Source organism: Dreissena polymorpha, chromosome 13 (assembly GCF_020536995.1).
Source record: "Dreissena polymorpha isolate Duluth1 chromosome 13, UMN_Dpol_1.0, whole genome shotgun sequence".
NCBI lineage: Eukaryota > Metazoa > Mollusca > Bivalvia > Myida > Dreissenidae > Dreissena > Dreissena polymorpha.
In genome coordinates this window covers 6,285,850-6,302,347 of record NC_068367.1, presented here as the reverse complement: position 1 = coordinate 6,302,347, position 16,498 = coordinate 6,285,850, and the positions used below count along the sequence as shown (strand labels likewise).

At 35.0% G+C, this 16,498-nt stretch overlaps 1 protein-coding gene across 7 annotated transcripts in view; it reads left to right on the top strand.

Annotated features, from left to right (window-relative positions):
- LOC127854475 (uncharacterized) overlaps nucleotides 1-16,498 on the top strand; it is a 282,308-nt gene that overhangs the window by 199,263 nt on the left and 66,547 nt on the right. For all 7 annotated transcript variants that reach the window (XM_052389530.1, XM_052389527.1, XM_052389528.1 and 4 more), the window contains 5 exons: nucleotides 592-637; nucleotides 815-1,003; nucleotides 2,369-2,446; nucleotides 9,971-10,168; nucleotides 14,179-14,349. In XM_052389530.1, coding sequence (XP_052245490.1) covers nucleotides 592-637; nucleotides 815-1,003; nucleotides 2,369-2,446; nucleotides 9,971-10,168; nucleotides 14,179-14,349 — 682 coding nt within the window. The remainder of the gene's footprint in view (nucleotides 1-591; nucleotides 638-814; nucleotides 1,004-2,368; nucleotides 2,447-9,970; nucleotides 10,169-14,178; nucleotides 14,350-16,498) is intronic.

Sequence of the window (16,498 nt, the reverse complement as noted above, 5' to 3'; positions counted from 1 at the left end):
CGAATTGACTCAATAATAAATTGATATTTCAAATATTTCATCACGAAGCATAGGAAAGGACTGCACATTCTAATTCTTATGCGGAATGATCCATACATTCCTGAGTTCCAGTAAGTGACAGAATGTGCAGAAAAGTTAAACATGTTTGTAAAAAAAATTCTAGTTATTTTACCTACATAGTAACATGAGACTAGTTTTGGGAAAACTGGGCTTAATGCACAAGTCCGAACAGTCTAATAAGGAACAACAGTTTACGCTTTATGGCATTTGTTTTTTAAAGGAATTATTTTTTAGCCAAAATCCATGTTTGAATACTGCGCATACTTTTCTGGGTCTACATTTTTCATGAAAGCATGAAAATCATTTTTCCAAGAGCAAGGCTCATGTAAAAATATCAAATTAAACTTTGGTTACAAAATAAGATCCCACCTCTATTTTCCTGATTTTATTTTCACCAAATACTATTTTCTTAACACATTATAGTGATATTGTTGTCCGACAATTTTTGAGATTGTACTGTAATGCATATGTAAGATGAATGACAAGCTCATCATCAATTTAAATCTTGTCTTATTTAGCTTATTGTTGCAGGCGCTGAATGTTCAATCTGCAGGGGGAAAAGGGGTCATTATAATTGGTAAGCATACTTAAATACAGCATTTTATGCCATTCTTAATACCAAAACATGTTTCTATTAATACAATTTAAGTTAAGTCATGGAGTTAATTATTAGTGCATTAGAATGCTAAGGCAACTATGGAAGTGCAGTTTAATGTGTAGGCAACTACCCTTCTGTTTATATGCTCTGTTACAGATTATTACTACGCCCCTCTGGTCAACATGGCAATACCCCGGTTAATGGCTGCATTGAGTGGTGTCGATACCAATCAAATACATATTCCAGTAGTGTTCATGGGACAACATGACGGAATACATTTCCTAGATGTGATGTGGGTGGATCCAGAACTTATAATTGTGCTAGAGTCTAACCATGTGACCTCAGGTATATCACATAAACTCCACCATTGACCTTAAGAATCCAACCATGTGACCTCAAATATATCACATTAACTCAAACATTGGCCTGTAGTGTTCAATCATTTGACCTCAGGTGTATCACATCAAATTAACCATTAACCCGAAGAGTCTTACCATGTGATTTCAGGTATATCTCATACACTGAAACATTAACCTAAATATTTCAACATTGTGACCTCGAGTATATCACATAAACTTAACCATTGACCTAAATAGTCCAAAAATGTGACATCAGGTATTACACATACATTAAGTGAAAAATACTATGGTTAGTTTAAAGAAAAACTACAGCAAATCATTTATTCTCTTCTTCAACACTACTTACAAAATTGCTTGTTATTTTCTGCTGTTAACATTTACAAGTAACATCCAGTGAGTTTCTAAATTTATTTTTTATTTGCCCATTAGTCCTTTTTATCAAAAACTTAACATTTTTTCACCTACCTATCGGAAAGTTTATTCCCTTAGACTTCTGGTGTCTCTTAAAAGATATGCAAAAAGGAATACAGCAGCTCTTAAGATTAATTAAAAGATATCAAATGTGCGAATTTTCTTGCACATATGCTGAAACTGTGTGTGATAATTTTGAAAATGGCCCAAATCACACAATTCTGGGGTCTAGAATACACACTGTAGATAATAATCTGGATTCTGACTGTTTTTATTTTTCTCAAAATATAATAAACTTAAATATACCGAGTGTAAAACCAAATCATGCAGTCTCGACAGAATTATCAATAGATTTGTCCACATAATAAACAAGAAATATTGTTTTTATGTTCCCCACCACCATAGTGGGGGACATATTGTTTTTGCCCTGTCTGTTGGTCTGTTTGCTTACCCCAACTTTAGCATTTTGCCATAACTTCTGCAATATTGAAGATAGCAACCTAATATTTGGCATGCATTTGTATCTAATGGAGCTGCACATTTTGAGTGGTGAAAGGTCACAGTCATCCTTCAAGGTCAAAGGTAAAAAAAATCAAAGCGGCACAGAAGGGAACATAGTGTTGCTGACAAACACATTTCTTGTTTTGAACTATATTTGACATAAATTGTTGAACCTATGTTTAAAAGGGACAATAGTACATAATCAATTAATTTAAAAACACTAAAAAAAACTAAATTTGTCTTATTACTGTGAAGATAAGAGGCACATAGCATTTGCCATTTATAGACAATTTCAGTTTGCTGAATACATTAAAAGGATTAAGTATTCAACAAGGAAAGTAAAGCTTAATGCCTTAACACTGTTTTTCGAAAATATGTAATTCTTTCACAATTAACTGGAGTTACCTTCTGTTTAATGCAATAAATGACTGTGTTTCAGGTACCTGTCCATATGCCACAGGTGTTGTTGATCCTCTAGGGGTACAATATAGTCCACCAGGATCTTACCTTGTTGAAGGTAAGGTCAATTATTATCAATGCGTTAGACAAATATGTATCTTCATGCAGCTATTTTTTAAACAAAAACAAATCTAATTGGGTATGTTCTTGTATTAGCATTTTGAAACAGCTGTGTGCCCTTGAATAATTTTTAATATGGCGGTCCCTTTAAGTACAAGGCTGACTGGCTGAAAAACGGGGAAAGCACACTGACAGGTCCATCTTAAATTGTAAATGTACACATTATGGGGTTTCTTCGCCTGACAATTTTTTTTCCAAGATGAACACCTTATGGTGTTTCCCTATTATATAATGTATTTTCTGTTAAAACAATATTGAGTTCAAGAGCAGCGCACACCGATAAATAATTTAATGAAAAGCACCAATTTTGATTATCCACAAATGAACTTTTCTTTATTTGAAGGGCCTTAAATCCAAAATTATTTAAAAACAATTTATTAATAAATAATTAGTTTATTGTTTTGCTGTAACAAGTTGGTTTATAATAATGTTATAGATTTATATTCAATTTACATAAAATTAGCTTCTTTTTAAACTATGATGAAAATGATAGTTTGACGAACTAAAATGGGCCCCCCATCCAAGCACTTGTGTGATGGATGGTGGACATTTTTGGAATAAGGCCAGAGGCTGAAAGTATACAAGAATATTACTCCAGTGACCAGCCTATTTCGCTGTTTTTAAAGGTAAATATTTTGACCTTAAACCACGTGACCACCATCTATAAAGACAACAAAATGCACGAGGCGCTCATAGATTTTAAAGTAATTTATGTTGGCGATAATTGTTCCAATAATGTCCCCCATCCATCACACAAGTGCTTGGATGGGGGATCCATTATTTTCACAAGGCTCCCAGCGTACAGTGTACAAGCATCTTTAAAGACGACAACATAAACACCCAAAACAGAATCAAACAAACTATTCAAAGTTTTTTTTTATATTTGTATTCAGCATATCATACACTCCTTAACATATGAAAGTTGTCTGGTCTAATCATATGCAATAAACGCAATTTTTATATCATAATACAAATAATATTGACACTATTTCTAATAAGATTCTAATTTCTTCCTGTTTAAGCTTCATATGTCCATGATAAAAAGTACAAATGATAAATGATCAATAATTGACTAAAAACCATTTTTCGTTACGTAATTAGGGGGAAAAATCTTCATAGTGGAGATTCATAGTCAAAAATAGAGCATTCCTATATGTCTATTAAAACCTTATCAAACAAATATAATCGTAACTTATATTTGAAAACACTATTAAAACAATAATATAGATGCACATCAGAAATGACAAATAACAACCTTCATATTCCAGCAGATATGAGTTCTACAACGGGAAATAAAATCAAACTTTTACTTGTTATTATCTTCAGTACATTTTGGAAACAACATGTCTCTTCAATTAATACTACTATCTATCTCTAGACAAAACAACAGTACTTAATGACTGAGCCTGATTACTTTCAGAATGCTCAATATTTTAAGATAGATTTTTTCGAAATGTTAAACTGATAACCAAAACCAATCAGCAGTTTTTAATATGTCTTACACTCTACAACCTTTCATGAACGCGGCAGAAACAAAGGCTCCTCTAAATTAATGAGCAATATAATTGTTTGTATCAACACCAGCAAGATCTAACACATATTTTAGCCATCTGGCAATGGTACTCAGGTGGATACAGCCTTAAAATTTAAATAAGAAACAAACAATTGTCTAGATTTTCTTAAACCCTTTGTCTTAGACAGAGAACATTTAAAGTCCTTACAGGACAGAGTCGAGGATCTTCAAAAGCCCTCACAATGATCATTACATGGTTGGTATGCTTTAGCTTATCACCACAATTAAACATGACCCTATCGGCCTCCAAAACACAACTATCTACACAAAGAGATTTTAATGTCTGTTCCCTTGCGGCAGTTGACAAAGTTACTTAAACTGTTAATTTACATGTAAAAAGTTTTACAGACAACTTATCAAGAGGCATCAATGTAGAAATCAAATGAAGAACTTTACTGACATCCCAAGTAAACTTATATCTTGGTTTTGGTGGAATAGTATTGTAAAGTCTCTTCACAAACCTAGTAATAATAATACTAGAACCATTGAACTCAGGATTCAATGTTTCCATAATAGGATTTATTCTTGTTCTTGAATTAAATTAACTATTTTAAAATTAGTTCTTGAGTTGGACAAACAGGATTTTTATAGTGGATGTTACACCACAAAGTCCATTTCTTTCAAGCTGATGAATACTGCTTTCGTTGTTCCTGATCGCCAGCTGTCAAGGATGCCTTCTGCAATCTGCCTCTACAGGGGTTCTGAAATATGCTGTCCGAGTTGTCCGAGTCGTCAATTTACCCTTCCGGGCAAGCAGTTTTTGAAAGCTGGCTTGTCCGGGGACAAGTAAAATGTCCATGGTCAAATTTGTTTCGAGAACGAAACTTCAATATTTTTCGAAAATAAAAAACGAAGTTTATATAAATAGCTTTTGATTAATCTGCGGACTAGCACACTTTTTTAACTGGAGGTATGTCATTTTCCGATAATAATTATTTAATGTGGTAAACCAGTCCACGAGTATATATAGCAACAGCCAATCATGCATAAGAAAACAATTTTAATCAGGGACCTATGTCCCTGTTTTAATAGAGAAACCAGCACATATGTGTATAGCAACAGCCAATCACGCATAAGAATTTTAAAATAACACTTTTCGTACATTGCAAATGGCCGCATACATGTTCTAACGACCTGCATTCGATTTTTATATAATAAAACCACTTCAATGTCTAGCCATGACGCTAATCAGACCAATGATAAAATCAGTTCGGCGTCGGAAAAGAAGAGAAAAGCCAAGTATGAATAATATAAACATACGACGCCAAGCGGAAACGAGAATTTTTTTAGTCTTGGCTAATTGATTTTCCTTGGCTTAAAACGTTGCCGATGTTTGTAAATGTAAACTTCGTAAGGAGTTTCCTTTATTAGCGGATAATTATATACTTATAATTAACGGAGATTATTTTATTTCAAGTGAATTGTCTAGTCATGTTGAGATTATTACATATCCGAGATGGTATCATGTAAGTCGAACTTGTTGACGCTGTAAAATATTAAGCTACTTTTTATATTGGTAATATTTGAGTTCCAAAGAATTTAGCCCACATAAAAAGTATCTCTAAATTCTTTGCGCGTCTTATAAATAAGACTAGTATCATGTGTGACTTAAACGTGATCTTATTATATGCACATCTTGCTTGTATTTTTTGTTCAATTTTCTAGTTATCTATGTTTATAATTTAAAATAGAAGTTAACAAAAGTGTATGCTTGTATTATTTGCTTAATTAGTAATGACCTTTTCCTTTATCTATCTTAAAAGTACGGACAAGTACTTCTTTGGTACGGACAAGAGAATTTGTGGGTCCAACTTGTCTGTGGACAATTAGACTCTTAAAATATTTCAGAACCCCTGCTCTATCAGCAAGGGATTTCCAGACACAACTGTTACAATCAACTGCAACTTCTTCACCATTGGATTGTTGTTGTATTTCTTTGACCTTGCGGTCAAGGATAACCCATGAAAGTGCAAGCACTTATTTCCAATGGGGTCCTTTTGTTTTTGCTGAAGAGACAGCAAGCAGAAGAGACAGTATTGAGATACAAGGAATCCGGGTGCGATACCCTAGCTCTTTGCGAATAGATCCCTTGGTTCTTTATCGTGCTCAGTGTATAGCACCGATACACGCGAGAATTACCCGGGTTTCATACCAGTACATCTCTTGTTGGGTGGGAAACACTTGAAGCATTTCTGAAATTTCCAGTGCCCCGGACAGGAATTGAACCAGGGACCTCTGAAATGGTAGACCAGTGTGTTACCACTAGACCACCGCACCACCCGGATGTTGTGTGTCGTTGTATGGGAGCTTCAAAATATCCTTGCGACAGGGTAATCTGACAGGCAAAGAAATCATACACTGTAGTAAGGACGGAAACCAAATTTGACTTGTCCAGAAAGGACATACAATCAATGCCTGTCCGACATTATCTTCTCTGATTCTATTTAAAAAGCTCCCATGAGACTCCATTTATGGAGTAAATTTGGTCAAATTCAATAAAAATGCATTTTTTGCAAAAGCATTTGGATCTGGCATCCATAAAACATACACCTCTAATTGACGATTAATCTGCTTTTACATTCTTCTTGGCATATGCTATGCTGTTAAGAAAACATTTCTTGCCAAACACCATTCCCAAATATTTTTCGCCAGATAATATAAAGTAGTATTTGCCATTCCACCAAAATCATTAATTTATGCAATGGCTACCAAAGAATCTGACTGAATCCCTACATGTATGTCATGTTTATCTGATACCCAATATTTCAATGACACAATATTGCAAGTAAGAAATTAATATGGTTGTTTGATTCATTAATAGACCATCTTCCATTTGTTGATTTTTCATCAACACAATAGGACCCAAAACCCAAAACCAGCATTGAAGGCATGAGTTTGAATCCATAGTGTAATCGAACTTTGACGTATATTTGTGCCATGTTTGTTTTGAACATTTAATCCACCAATATATCTCCATCAAACATGTAGGATTTAATTGAACTGTTGAATTTGGATTCTTTTGCAAAGCCTGAACTTTGAACCTTTCTAATGTTCTGTAATGAAACGGTCCTTTAAGGACAGCATCAAATGAATTTATGATCAACCCAATGAAAGATGCCAGCTCTCTTATTAAAATGAATTTTTTAATAGATAAATTCACCCCTATGGTCTTAATTTATTTTGTATTTTATCCTCTGCCAATAAAATCATAAACAGTTCTGAGTCAATCACAAACCCAAAATAGGTAATCCTTTTAATGGGTTCTACGACGGATTTCTCGTCATTAATAATAAAACCCAAAGACTCCAATGTTTTAATAATTAGTTCAGCATTTGACTTGCACAATTGTCTGTCATTATTCATTCCTATTGAATCATCTATGTAATAAGAACATATTATTCCCAGTGTCCTAAAAGAAGCATAAACTGGCTTCAATGTTTTTGTAAATACAAAGGGTGCAGTGCTTAGGCCAAACAGCAGAGACACAGATGAATATAACTGATCTTACCATATAAATTTTGAAAACTTTATGCAGTCTTGATGAATGGGGATAGACAAATAGGCTGAACGCAAATCCGGGGAAATAAACCGGTCATTTGGTTGTATTAGTTCCAAAACTAATGCACAAATTTCTTGTTTGAATGTATCACATTGAACATATTCATGCAGCTGCTTTAAGTTTATAACTGGTCTATATTTACCATTTGGTTTAGGAACTAAAAATAAATTAGATATAAATTCTCCATTCTCGTGAGAAGAATATGCTATTGCACTCTCTTAAAACATTTTTTATACTTCTTTGTCAATCAAGGTTGTTTCAATCTCTGAAAATTTGATTTTGATTTGGAATATTTACTTCTATTGGAGCCTGTTCAAAATTAATTTTGTATCCTTGAACAGTGTCTAAAACCCATGAGCCTGACGTTATCTTTTTCCATTAATCAAAACACGACATTAAATTATTAATCTTTTTGAATTACTTACAGTAGCATTAAAACCTTTCGCTTTCAGTTTGGGGCAGCTGATGTTTTTGTTGCTACTGCTGCAGGTTTTCTGCCCCCTCTTTGCAGGTTATGCTGATAGCCGAATTGTCCATATGGACTGGCCTGGGTTGTCTGCCCATACCCCTTGGGTTAAAGCCATAGCCATATAAGGCATAATTGTATGGCCTCGAGCTTCAAGCTCCCCTATAGCCCCGATTTCTGGTTGGGCCGACAACCTGTGAATATTTAGGGTATCTGATATTTGGAACAAATTTTCCGATTTTGACAGTAGTCTCGCATTTTGTGAAATCTTTTGAAACATCATCTCAAAACAAATATGATGTAATGGGAGTACTTAGACTACAACTGTTTGTTTTGATTTTAGTGAGAGTCTTAACAAATTCTGCCTCCTAATACTCAGATGAAACTGAGCTTGTCCCAGCAATGTCAGTGCATCCGAAATGTAGTCTTAATTCCCAGTAAGTTGTGCAATATGTGGCTTAATAATATTTGCCATTGACAAAATTGGGATCATTCCAGATGTTACCTGCCCTTGTATGTCTTTCAAAGACTTATCTGTTGTCTAAACTCTTCTAGACTTCATAAAATCGCTCCAAATTTCCTCATTAACACGAGGAGCTGACATAAAGTCACAATTTGAGGGAAAATTAAATTTGTCAATAATTTTAATAATCTGACATTGCTGAATACAAGATGTATTGATTAGTGATGCCAGTCACTCAGAAATTGGGCTTCCTTTGTCAGGGGCCTTTAATTTTGGCAAATCCCAAGAAAAAGGGTCATCTTCACCCTCATTCTTGTTCTCATTGAATAATGAATCATGAATGTTATGTGTCAAAATATTGTCCAAATCGGATATATCCGAGTTCTCATGCAACGAGGCATATTCCTCTGGACAAGTTTGGTCAACAGACACATTATTAGCTTGTCCGAAAAATACAGTTAAACCTTAATTTGATCTTTATTTTCTTTATCTTTATCAAATCCTCATTCAAATTATCAAGGTCAACTAAATTACCATTCGAGACAGCAGCCTCGTTGTTTTTTTGTTTACCGGAAGAAGACTCACTATTCGGACGGGTCGCATTCGGACCTTTTTTATTGTTAATGTTAGATGAGTGGCACCCAATGGGTTAATTGGAAATGACTTTTCAATTGGGACACTTTTGTTGTTGTCATAAACTCTTTTTAACACATATTTAAGTTTCTTTGAAGCACCAGAGGGGAAAGGTTTATCGCACTCGAAGCCAGAGAATTCGCCCTCAGAGGATTCGAACATTGACAGGACATCGTCCTTGTGTTTTTTAGACCTACTTGACATCGTCAAGCAGAAACACAGTAAACAGTATGCCTGGTAACACTTGCACAACACCAAAGTATGCACAATAAGTATCAAGATATTTAACACCTCGCCGTATAAATCCTGTAAACAAACAAATAACGCTGGTATACAAAACACTCTAAAAAGATAATTCAAAACGACAACGCAAAAACCTTTTTTTTTGAAAACGGTTGAAATAACATAAATTTCAATACATGTGGTCTTTACTCACCCAAAGTACGTACTCAGCCTACGTTCTTAGACTACTGTACATAGACGACGGTCGCTGAAATAACTATTTTGTTGTCTTTATAGATGGTGGTCACATGGTTTAAGGCCACTATTTTGACGTTTAAAAACAGCCAAATAGAAATTGTCACTGGAGTAATATGCTTGTATACTGTAGGCTAGAGGACTTGTGAAAATAATGAGCTATGCAAGGTCATTGAGGGCCATTCTGGTTTCACCTCACAGGTAAAATTCTAAAAACTGACAATTAGATAAGTCATTATGTCAGTTAGCTTACTGTCTGCATAACCTATGCTAATGACAATATTCATTCAGGTACCATTGAATTATGCCCACCAGGGACATACCAGCCAGAACCTAATTGGCCAAGGTGTCATCCATGCCCAATGGGTTACTTCTGTGCAACAAGTGGACTTACTGCAGTTTCTGGAAAGTGTGGGGCAACATACAGTTGTAGACATGGGGCCTCTGACCCTAATGTTCCTTGTGGTTTTGGGAATATTTGTCCAGACGGTAAGTTAATTTTTTTTAAACCTATCTATTAAAGCTCTATTGCATCAAGCGCCAGCGGCTTATTGAAAAATTATTGAGTCCATTTCCTTTTTAGAACCAGTAGTTGGATTGTTTAGGGGAGATCTTAAGAATCTTCCCACAGCGGGTATCAAACCTATGGTATCCCTGTCCCAAGGCAGACCCCATATTCTCTATGCCACGGTATGTTATGTGATGTTGTCATACTCCCAAACCCTGGTAGAGTCTTCAACCAAGAAAATCAACAAAGATTGCATCAGTTGATACAGTTGTAATCCATAACATTTTTTATGCAAATACTGTTTCTATATAATTTGTGTTTATGTTGGTGCTATTACTCTTTCGCTGTGTAAACTGAAAGATACGTCTGGAGTTTTGGCCCTTTGTATCTTGAAAAAATGGCACTTTTGTATCTGGAGCCATACCTTAGAAGTGCTTTGGCTTTGACTGATTTCATTGAAACTTGGTATGAATATATATTGAGAGGAGGATAATGCATGCCAAATGGCATGGTACACAATCTGTTAATAACAGAGTTATGGCCCTTTGTATCTTGAAAAAATGCTTTTTAATCTAAGCTTAGAGCTTTATCCCCATCAACACATCAGCCAGAGCAACGAAACTTGCCATAGTTGTTCTCAATCATCTGGTGGTGCTTCACATTCAACACCCATATTCCTAGGGGCTAATGTCAAGGTCAAACATTGAGGTCAAAGGTCACAAATGTGATGAATTATTCATTATTGAGTCATTCCTTTACTATGCATCAAGGGATTATGTAATAACTGTCCACCGTTGTTCTCTTTTATCTAGCGGAGTGTCATATATAAGATCCAGGTGGCTAGGGTCATGGTCAAAGTCACACACAAAAGTCAAAATAACACATTTTCATTACATATGCATTATTTGATAAGAATTCTACCATACTAAAATGGATTCTCAAGATGTCTAGATAATTGTTATCAATTATCACACAGCACATGTTCAAATGAGTTGAAACAATAATTAACAAAAGGCACAACCCTTCACTTATACCTTTGCTTTTTTGTCTATACCCATCCATACACACACTTTATTTGGCGGGGGATATCAATTCAACGACTTTGCTTATTTTAACTATTTTCTTATTGAAGACGATATAGTCCCAACCAGGTATTTACATTCAGCATATATATTTCAGATGTTTCTATGCAAAAGTATTTTACTTTGATCAAAGAACTGTGTGTAACCATGCGAGTTTAATCAAGCAATATATTTTTGTGTGGATGTTTTTGTGCAGCGTTATTATGCCCCTCCCCCTTTATAGAAGAGGGGGTATATTGCTATGCTGGATGTCGGTTGGTCCGTCTGTCGGTCTGTCGGTATACCAGTTGGTTTTCGATCAATGACTCGTCAACAAAGTCAAATTGACCCATTGGCTGGAAAAAAACATGTGCTTTGGCATTGAACAGTAGATGACCACTCTTGAAATTAGGGTCACTAGGTCAAAGATCAAGGTCACTGTCACAATAAGTGTGGCAATCGTTTCCGATCAATAACTCACCAACGAATTGACTGATTGGCTTAAAACTTCACATGTTCTTTTGTCTTGAACAGCAGATGACCCCTATTGAAATTGGGGTCACTTGGTCAAAGGTCAAGGTCACTGTCACAATAAGTATGAACATTGTTTTCGATAATAACTCACCAGCAAATTGACTGATTGGCTTAATACTTCCCATGTGCATTGGCCTTGAACAGTAGATGATCCCTATTGAAATTGGGTCACCCGATCAAAGGTCATTGTAACACTTAAAGAGTAAAATTGCTTTTGAACAATAACATGTCAACAAATTGACTGAATGATTTGAGACTTCTCATGCAAATACAGGCCTCAAACAGTTGAAATTTGGATCACTAGGTAAAAGGTCATGGTAACTGTTGCAATAAGTGTGAGAATCTAATATTCTTCTAATTTGGCTTATATCCCGTTTTCACGACTGCTTTATAAAATAATATCTTTCAAAGCACAACGTTGAGTATATCATTAACTTAAAATTACATCCGAAAATCAATCTGTCTGTGGTCCAATATTATCTATTGAAATTGAGAAAAGTGTGAGTCTTTTTGACGATTTATTATAGGCCTAAACGCGACCTATTTCACACGTACATGCACTGTATATCGACACATTTCAATTGTCAATTTATTTCATTTTCCTTATTTCGTGCAATGTGCATTGTTTATAATCGTGTATATACTTTTGACATTTTAGAAGGTTAAACAAGCCATACAAATATCGCACACTTCATAAATAATCTGCAATATTTGCTTTCCGATTTAATTCAAGTTAGGCATGGAATTCGGAATGTGCCATTTTTACACGGGTATTATCGACTCATTTATTTGTTGCGTAATGGAATGTTTTTCATATTTATTTGTTTATATATTAAATTATTTTCGTGTACAATAATGGCATTTACCATAGACAAATAAAACATTATGCAAGTTAAAACATATGTTTGTGTGCTGAAATCTGCAAATGTAACCGAGTTCACCAAAGGCTATTATTTTTTAAACTGCTCCGGTTCATTTGAATAGCAGTAATGTAGAGAACATTACGTAGCGTGTGACGAAAAAGAAAGTTTATTGAGTTCATAAACTCATTTGAAAATAGTAATAGGATGGCATAAGGGTCTTTATTTAACTATGCTAAAATAACTATTAAAGATGCACAATCATAAATTATTGAGTTCAATTGATTAATTATGGATTTTAAAGGATGATTAAAGGAAAGATACTAGTTCGAACCAGTATTTTGTTTGTTTTTTTGTACTTTTGTCGTTCACTATTCTCGTAAAAATGAGTTGAACATGGGCGCCATTGATGCATTGGATCACACACGGTATACCCATAACAGAATATACAAAACACGTTCTGGGCGTCCTTAAATTTGTCGTCCGACAAATTACTTGTCGAAATGTTCAAGGTTGTCGATGGTTAGCTTTTATAATGTCTCGCGACTCGGCCATTTTGTGTAAGTTACCTCTCGCTTACTTGTACTTACCCACCTAGAGAAGCAGAAGTATGTTTTAACTGGGTTTTAACAGATCGGTATAACTTTACCCAATTTAATATAAACGCTTACCGACCTGAAACGAACAAGTTCCGACTTTTAAAAGCCGGTATGTGGTTAACCGCCGGTTAAACTGTTTATACAATCGGGTGCTGGCGTTTCAGTATATTTAGCTGTAAATTATGTGCACAAGAGTTGAGTTTAAAAAGGAAGTCAGTTTAAGTCAGTTACAAAAATGGTCTCCACACTAAAAACAGGTTCAGGTTTCGTGTTGGGTATTCTGCAGATTAATAAGATACTGGATTACTATAATATCTTAAATACTTTATAAATTGGGTTTAGAAAGAAATAGAAAGAGACATTGACAAGAACAAGAAAAATCGAGCGCACTATGCTAGACAGGTCTTGTTATACTTACCTTTTGCTTGGATCTTAGATTGAAAATCATAACTGATGTCCTAAATTTAGGTATACCTGAATGTGGGTAAGTGCAGTATGTACTAACCATTAATCTTTCTTTCATAATTAAGAAGTTAATGCACTTAGGAATGTTCATATTTAAATTATGTCAAAGTTGAATCTTAACGAGAATATAAGGTATTTTTATGTAATCACCTAGTCAGAAACCTTGCATTGTGTGGTATTTTTTTATTTAACTGAACTGCAAATGCCTTTAACAATCGGGAAATCTGGGGGGGGGGGGGTCTGTAAGATCTGCAAAAGTTCTGTGCAAAATTATGCCTCTATGGTGAACATAAGACACATTCTTTGGTGGGATGAAATGTTTTATTTAGACTAACATAGCAAGGAATGTTCAAAATATGCCAGTAATCAAAAGTAGCCCCATACCTGGGGGTTGGGGTATTATGAAACTTAATTATCTGTTTAAAGGTGGGCATTAAAAGCTCCTCAGGTTCCACTGATTGATTTGTTGCAGGATATCGGCAACCTTGTGGAAAGGGATACTATCAAGACAACTCTCGCGGACATTATTGCACCCTCTGTCGACCTTCTTTCTACTGTCCGCTGGAACTCAATTTATGGGAAAATGCGTGCCAATCTGGTAGATGTCCAACTGGTGGCAGTTATCGTTTTGACCAATCCAAAGGTAGATCAGTTTTTCAAATGGCACATTGCGACTACACCAAAGGTCAGTTTGTATGTACCAATAAATCACAAGAATCATTCGCTAGGACTGTTTAATAATGCGAGCTGCTGCATGCTAAAATGGGCCTAAGGACATATCAGATACATGTAGCTCCAGATATTCTGTGTGTCTGTATACTTGAAAGTTATAATAACAACCTCAAAACCATGCAGAATAATAGTAAACAAGGTATACTCTGATCGCACTGCATATGTCTAAATATCAAATGTGGCACAACTCTGCACCTTTGTTAAAAGATGGGCTGATACACATCATACATACTTCACTTGTCATTCAATCTTCACCTCACTTTCATAGTGTATGCATGACAATCAAGTATTTATTCTGAAACACCAGATTTACTGCTTATTTGCCTTTGTTCACAATGAGATTTTTTTTGGATTGCCTGCTGTCCTTCACTTGTGAACTTTTCATTTAAACCACATCTCCTGAACCGCTGGCAGATTTTCGAAAACTTTTACAGGATTGATTATTTGTTGACCACCTTTCAAGTTGATCAAATTTGTCTGTTCAGCTGAATATGTAGGTCGCTAGAGAATAAATTGCATTTTTAAGTGAACACATCAAAACTTGTCTTTTATGAAACTGCAAAGGTAAGGGGTTTAATATATGGTGTGAAATATCGTGTAGACACTAGTGGTCCTCTATTAAGTCTGTGTAAGAGCTGTTTAATGCCAAAGTAATAACATGAATACTATAGAATTACATAGTAAATAATGTTTAAAACCTTTTAAATCTTGTTATTGCCCTTGATAAAATAGATGTAATAAAGGATATTGCAAGCTTGACTTGAAATTTAGGTTTGGATTGCATTTTTGGTGTATCAGATAATAGTCAAGGTCACTGTTACTCAGATAAAATTGGAATATTTTCAATAAATTCACTTTTATTAATTTTGGTATTCCTTTCGGGCCAGTCAGTTGTAGTTAAGTCCACTGTTTCAAAAAAATAGAAAAATAACTGCATTTTATTCAACAATGATGCAGACCTAGTCTGGGATTTAATTTTCATTGTCCAAACACAGACAGGGATGCATTAAGAATTGCATGTTTTTCTGTCTGTTTGTCTCTTTCTGCCTGTCCATCTAGCTGTCTGTCTGTCTGTCTGCCTGCCATTATGTCTGCCTGTCTGTCCTTCTGTCTGTCTGTCTGTGCCATCTCATCTTGTCTGTATGTCCGTCCGTCTGTATGTCCCAAAGCTGGTGTATTTTAGCCTTCTACTACTGTTTTTTTTCTCACTCAAAGCTTCATAGCTGTATTACCTGTATTTGTTGATGATTGTTAAGAAATGAATTCTTAGCTCTGCTGATTTCAGGCCGAATTATGGCCCTTGGACAGATTGTTAACTGCAAACTGTATGACCCCAACATTGTGAGTTTTCAAACTCCTCTTTAACAACTGTATGAATCTGGGTTTCTACTCACGTCACCATTCCAGTTTCTCTAAATCTGCATTGTGTAATAACTCAAAAGGTATGAAAGCATGCATGATGAAACTTTAAATGTAGAAAGAGGGTACTGGGCCAAAATTGGGAAATATGTGCATTGTTTCATGTTAGACAAAATTGTCCAGTGAATTTTGAACACTTTTCTGAAAGAAAATATTTGGAAATGCTTTCAGATAATTTGATGTGTGAGTCTACCTGGGTGCCTTTCAGAACAAGTTTTGTTCAGATCAATTTATATCAAACGGGATTAGATTTTTTTTCTAAAATAACAGTTTTCCAGACTTTTGTTTTTATAAACGCCTGACAAGTGCAGTTGGGGCATTGTGTTTTGCAGACGCAGCTCTTTTTCAGGATGCCGACTTGTTCAACTGATATGGCGCATGATTTATTCAATTTTTTACAGCTTTGTTTTCTTTTCTTTTTTATTGGAGAATGTGAATGGTCTGTATAATTTTCGGGGTTAATACACAAGCACAATTATGTACCAAATTTAATTCATGTTGTTATAATATTGTGATTAGGCCATCAAATCATCACCTTTTCAATGTCATAAATACGTTACCTGCTCTCTAATAGCTACTACCTCCCAGAGAGTTGATCTATCTGGAAATTTCAGGAGATGGGAACTACCACCTATATACCC